The 6,775-nt window shown below is 38.0% G+C and overlaps 1 protein-coding gene across 2 annotated transcripts in view; it reads right to left on the bottom strand.

The window, feature by feature from the left end:
• The window catches only part of dpy19l3 (dpy-19 like C-mannosyltransferase 3), a 74,499-nt gene continuing 67,724 nt past the window's right edge, over positions 1 to 6,775 (bottom strand). For both annotated transcript variants that reach the window (XM_067997979.1, XM_067997978.1), the window contains exons 18-19: positions 4,458 to 4,616; positions 1 to 1,847 (exon numbers count right to left, since the gene is read on the bottom strand). In XM_067997979.1, coding sequence (XP_067854080.1) covers positions 1,674 to 1,847; positions 4,458 to 4,616 — 333 coding nt within the window. In that variant the 3' untranslated portion in view covers positions 1 to 1,673. The remainder of the gene's footprint in view (positions 1,848 to 4,457; positions 4,617 to 6,775) is intronic.

The following is a 6,775-nucleotide window of genomic DNA, read 5'->3' as shown; positions in this document are numbered from 1 at the left end:
CTAAAAATTCATGCCAAACAACGTAGTGGGATGAAACAGCTAAAACCACAGTAGCTCCATTTCAAAATCTATATTTGCTGTACAAAGTAGATACAGAAAATAATTAAACATTAAAAAAAGCAGAATTCAGTAGTGATACTGGTGGCATTGTTAAATTGCAATGTTGCCATAGAAACTCAATTGCTTCTTTTAACAACAATCTACCACTATTTTTTTTAAAAAAAACATACTAACCATAAATTTTTTCAGTACAAAGAGCCAAGTACAAACCAGAATATTTTACGTGTTATTGTGACATAATATCTATAACCTTAAAGGGATAGTAGGCCCCTAACTAGAAAAAGAAAAGAGCTTGAATCCCTGTAATGCTTCAGTGTGTGCCTTATCTCGTGTCAACAAAAACACATCAACAGAATAGTACACTGGGTTACTCTGCCCTCATGATTAAAAAGGACAGCTTCGGATCAGGGGCTAACTGGTTGGTTGGGAGGAATAGCAGAAGGCAGTTGACAAAAAATTGAAGAAAACCAGTTACCACTGTATCCTCCAGCAGCACTAGGAACATTACACCCACGTTGCGGTAGTGTTATTCTTCTTAGTCGTTGCCAGTGTTCTGACTGTTGGCCTCACATGCAATAATCTTAATCATGCAAAAGACTACAATTACTGTATTCACAAGATCCCATTAATCTTTTACAATTTTACATTCAGTCTGAATAAAAATTGAATGCAACACCTTGTTTCATTGAAATGGGCAACACCATGACCGTCAACTATCAATTCAGACACTTGCCAATGTATAGAACCATTCTGCGAACTGTTGTATGGCACAGCTCTATAGCCTGAAATTTTCCTCATTGTCAGCTGAAATTGTATCCATCAATTCAGTAATTTTAAAATACACACGACCCAGAACTGTGGAACAGCACTATAATAAAAATATTTCTTAGATTGTAATACTGCCCAACAAATCTAATCTACTTTGGCACTATTTAAGTACAGGTGTCAATGTGTGTTACTTATAATTTTAAAATAATTTACAATATCAATAATCTGCTAATCACAGCCACTAACTGAAAGCATAGTTTGTTTTACAGAAATGGTAAACATAAATGAAAGCAAAATAAAAACTGTACCATATTACATAAACCACACAATACATACAAGCATGCAATTATGCAGATAAACACTGCTTAAAAACCATTGCAATACTGTAAGGAATGGGTCTGCAATGGTAGTCTGTATTAGCAATTCAAATAAATACTGCCACAAGTTCTAAGACAGGATGACAAAAAAAAACATTTGATTAAAAAAATGTGATGGTATCTAATAGAAAAACATTCAATTTTTAGGATACATTAAATATGAAAAAGCATTTTGTGTGTTAAGTGCAAATCTTGTTTCAACAAATTAAGTAAAATGTATAGAAATGTAACAGACAAGTATAGTGCTTGAACTAGCAAAAGATTTAAATGAGACTGGACTTTAAAAGGATATTAAATTTTGGACTGAAACATGAGCTATGATAATTAGCTACAGAATTCAGCAGGAACAAAGCTTTCAATCTCAAATACAAGACTAGACTCTTTCATAAATATAGCATGTGTTTTCTACTGTTAAAACCAACAATTATCTTTTGCAATGTAAAAATGAATGGTTGTGAAACTCTACTTCTAATAAGGTGCATCCTTCTTTTTTTTTAGTTTGTAAATATGGAAAGTTTTGTTTCTAAACACACGAGAGAAGTAAGTGGTATAGGGAGGTTCATTAGATTTGATTTCATCACAAAAGCGTGGATAAGGAGAAGCCTTCAAATCAGGATCATTTGCTCCAGGGCCATCCATCATCTGGAAAATGTATAATTACAGATAAAGTCAAATTCCTAAATTTATTATTTTTACAGCACAAAAGCATAAAAGGCTTTCAAAAAGTAAAAGTTTTTAATGCTCACAATATGGTTGATAGTGATTATTCAAGATATCCCAGTCAGAACCAAATCTTGTACAATTACTTTTTACATACTTGCATGATCCTAAAGTCTCCTGTTTCATTACTATATAAACAGTAGCCTAAATCAAGTTTTTCCAGTCCTTGAAATTGAAGTATGACTGGTCTGTGTGTTGGAATTTCACTATAGGAAAGTTCTGTTACTAATTATTGTGGATGAGCTGATTCAATTTATTTTTACAAGGGGGAATAAACCATACACACATCAGAACCATAATATCATATCCGTGAAGATAACATATTTCGAGCTATACGCAGCACAAGATTCTATGGATACTACTACTTACTACAAGTATGTTTATACAAGAAAGAAATATGGAACATGAACTTTCTGTGACTATTGACTTACTGTCCTTCTTCCCCTCCAGTAGACACTCTGGTCCCTGGTCAAAGCTATCTCTCAAAACTTTTGTGAACCATCTGTTCTACCTTCCTCTGACTTAATGGCCCCGATAATAGCGGCGAGGTGGGGGGGTGGGGGGGTGGGGGGGGAGATTTAGAGGCCGGTAAACCCAGAAGTACTTTTCGGCTCAGTTTCTCTAATTTTAATCTCGATTATCTGGTAAAGTAACCTCTCCATTCTGTTCTGTGATTAACCTCGAGTTTTATCACTGCAATGTCTGTTGGATGTTCCATACTATGAACTGATGGTTATGTGCTCAAAATGTGTAACTCTAAACTTGGCCCATCTTTTGCCATCTATTCAATTTTAATCCCAGACCATCGTTCCTTCTCTTTAGAAATTTGTTTGTGTTCATCCTATCCCTATGAAAGGGGTACCTTTCCAACTGCCACCATTTTGTCCTTACATTGGTAGTTTCTAAAGTATTAGAAACTGCAATTAATTCTCAAATGATCCATCAATTTGAAAGTCTGGCCCAAATCATCATTAGCTGTTTGGCTCGCAGCATGACCATTTCATTGGTGATCATAATGCCTACATTATGCACCTTATGAATCTGCTTTAGTCATTTATTTGCTATCACCTTGGACCTCTTCACCACCATGCATTTCTAATTAAGTTATCATAATATTGGCTCATGGCTTCCTCTGCTTGTACTCTAGCTCATGGATCAACCTCTGACTCTTCTTCCATCAACTCATGGGCTCTCTTTTATCGTTCTCTCACTCTGTTTCTTCTCTGTAACAATAGCCTCCACTCATCATCCAATGCCACTCAATCTTTCTTTTGCTGATAATTCCATTCTACATTCATCAACTTTCTTCAAATTGCACACCCTCAGCGCATACAATGCTCGTTCCTTTTGCAGTAAAATTGGTAAATCACTAAGTCTTGATCTCCACAGCTTTTGATGGGCAAATGAAAATCTTCCTTCTTTCACTTCTTTGAAAGACACAATTTCTCTCAAGTGCAGCCAACAGCTATCACCTCTCACCTTTGACTGCTCCAATATTAGTTTTTTATTTATTGATACTCTATCTCCTCTGATCTTAGACAGAACTCCATTGCTGCTTGAAATCAAGCCTTCACACAATGCACTTTAACATTCTTTCCCAGGAGCTCAAAACCTTGGAACACCCTCAGTCTTCCCTTCTCTCCACATTCTACCAGGTTTTAGAACCCAAGCTTGGCATAACTTTTTAATTGACTTATCTAATTTTCTCTTCTACTCTTTTTACAATCTTAGCGGTATCCTGCACTTCTTGGATCTTGGCACTTCACCTTGCTTACTTAAAAAAAACTGCAAAAGACCAGCACACAGGCACCATGACCAAAACTGATCCACTGTAGCCCTTATATGCTCACAGCTATTAAACCTGCTCTTGCTTAATCAACAAGGTCTTCAAGGGAATAAATGAACTAATGGATGATGAGAATCTACTGGATACAATTTATTTGGATTTTCAGGAGGCCAGATGTGTGGACTTTAAAGATTAAAGTTCATTGAATTAAAGACAAATTGGTCAGTTAAATTGATATCTGACTTGACAATTGGAAGCAAAAAATGATGATAAAGGGAAGACTGGTTAGGGTAGGGGGCAATAATTGTTGGAAGTGTTTGTGTTTCCTATTGTTCACATTATTCATAAGTATTTTAGAGGAAACTGCTTCTTGTAACATGCAATATGAAATTTGCTGATGATAACAAACTATGTGCCAAACAGTCTAGAGTCTGGACATGGTTGTGATATTTAACTGCGAATCCAAACTGTCCCTTTAAAGCACTGTTCAAGTACTCAGTGTGTAAATACAGGTAATATAATCACTTGCAAATTGTGAAGTTAAATTTGAAGTAAATTGCTTATGAATTTCAGGCACCAGGTCAAAACCCCCAGTCCTGGGGCTCTGAAGCAGAAAATCTCAGTCATGGCATAAAAGTAAGACTTGCTAACTATGATTTAAAGTTACTAACTCAAATATAACAAATCATGTCAAGTTTTTAAAAAGGTGCCTTTAGCCAACTCAAAGATTGAACCATGCTACTTACATGACCATTTGCAATATCAAGCAGGTCTCTCAAACGACAGCCTCTGTTGTGCCTTCTTTCATAACAAATACTGTCCTCGAGGAGAATGTAGTCTGTTCCATACAATCTCAGGATACTGTACACCTCTTCAGGGGAACGTCTGGAGTAAATCTGATAGATCTTCAGAGAAGGACAATATAAGCAGTGACAAACTCAACAGAAACTAAAAGTACAAAATGACAAAAGGCCATTTGGCTTCTTCAAACCAACTGTGCTCAACATATACCATCAATATCTTATTTGCTTTATTAATAATGGCTTTAATTAACCAGATACTTTAAGTGAGCAATCACATTCAAATCTTTTTCCATTTCTACCTTTGCCAAAGTGCACATCACCCACATGTACAAATGTTTCACATTTCCTTACATTTATCCACAGTACATTCCATCTCTCATTCTTTAGTCCATCCACTTCATTTGTCCTGAAAGCTGTCAATCTGCCCTACATTAGCGACCTAGCTTAGCATCAAAAGATAATGTTATAACATTACTAGAAGTACTCTCCTCCATAGTTTATAAATAGCGTAATCAGCAAGTGTTCCAGCACAGACCCTTGCAGAATATCACTAGACATTACCTCTTGGGTCTCTTATCATCACCTGCTTTCTACTGCTAACATAATTTCTAGTCTAACTAGTTTATTTATCACTTACTCCTGGTACTTTTTTTCACTAAAAGTCCAGATGCAAAACTTTACCAAATACCTTTTGAAAATCCAAGTAAATTACATTTACTGGGCATTCCTCATCCACTAATTTACTCACTGGGCTTATTAAGTTTAGTGGTACCAATGCTACGTTGGAAAGTCCCTATTAAGCCAATATACTGTGTGATATTCTAAACCCATTGGGGGAAATGTTAAGCATACAGCAAAAATGAACTCGAAGTCAGTGGCGCATCCGCTGCACCCATTCAAACCCTTCAGCTGGAGGCGCGAACCATTTTCGGATTCGGACCTCGTTAGAATACAGTTGGTGAGTTGCCCAATGCTCAATAAGTGCTAGCGAGCAGCTCGCCAAACCGGGGGACTGAAAATCTGGTGGCTCCATGAGCAAGCTGAGCCATGAATTGGCACTAAAAGGGAGAGGGGAGGTGCACTGGGAGGAGGGGGCCTACTCAGCGGTTGGCAGCGAGCCACAGTATTGTTGTGGGGACTAGAAGTCCTACTGCTCTTTCTTGCCCCATAAAAATTCCTCCCAAAAATATTACAGGCTATTTTTGCAGTGGTTTCCAGTGTGCCTTTAAGGACCACTGGTTAGGTCGCTCACCACCTGGTACATAAGAACATGAGAAATAGGAAGTAGGAATAGACCATACGGCCCCTCGAGCCTGCTCCGCAATTTACTAAGATCATGGCTGATCTTCAACCTCAACTCCACTTTCCCGCCCGATCCCCAAATGGGCAGAGTGGCGATGGAGGACATCGATTTGCTCTACAAGCAGCCTTCTGCAAGCGGGAGTGCTGGGCCCCCATTTACAGGCCCATCTGAAAATCGCATCAGGTGGGCTGTTGGTGTCCACAGGGCGGCCTTTGTTCTCCTGCCATACACCACATAAACAGGGCTGGCAGCAGTTGAAAATCATCCCCACTGTCTCAAATTACTTGAATCACCAGTGACAGATCTGTAACCACATAATTAAGTCAAACTCTTATTATAAAATAGCTGCAAGATACCCCTCCCGGATACCATCAGAAGTGCCATTATGACCAGGCAAAGCTCAAACTCCAAAAGTTGGAATCATAATAAAAAATGCAATTCTCCTGTAATGATGGGGTTTGCCTGTATATTACATCAGCATGGATATTTGCATCTGACAAATGGGCTCCATCTGGAGACGATAAAACTGTTCACCTTAATACTATAAAGCTCAAAATGCCCTATCAAGACACTACAAAAGTTTAGAAGGACAAAATCTATAATTGCACTGCTGTGTGTTTTTCACAGTTCATGTGGGTATAGTTAGGAAATTTCACAAGTCCATCCACCATTACTGAAATCGTGGTGACAACTCTCTTTAAAGGAGGAAAGTTCTCCACTCATCTATTAGGAGATATCCTCATTTTTGTACAGTATGTTTGGCATCAAGGGCACTCAAATTTCAGTCTGCATTCTCCTCCTGAGCAGCTCCAGTGACCTAAGTTACAGGTAGTGATTATTCCCAGATCAGGTAGATAAGTTTGAACCACAGGCTCCCAATGAAATCAAACCAATAAGCACACAGGCTCACCCATAACCTGAATCGCTGGAACAGCTTGGAGCACAGCAGAGGCCAAGA

This window comes from Heptranchias perlo, chromosome 16 (assembly GCF_035084215.1).
Source record: "Heptranchias perlo isolate sHepPer1 chromosome 16, sHepPer1.hap1, whole genome shotgun sequence".
Lineage (NCBI taxonomy): Eukaryota > Metazoa > Chordata > Chondrichthyes > Hexanchiformes > Hexanchidae > Heptranchias > Heptranchias perlo.
Note: the sequence above shows the minus strand (reverse complement) of the source record. Positions and strands in the feature narration are given on the sequence as shown.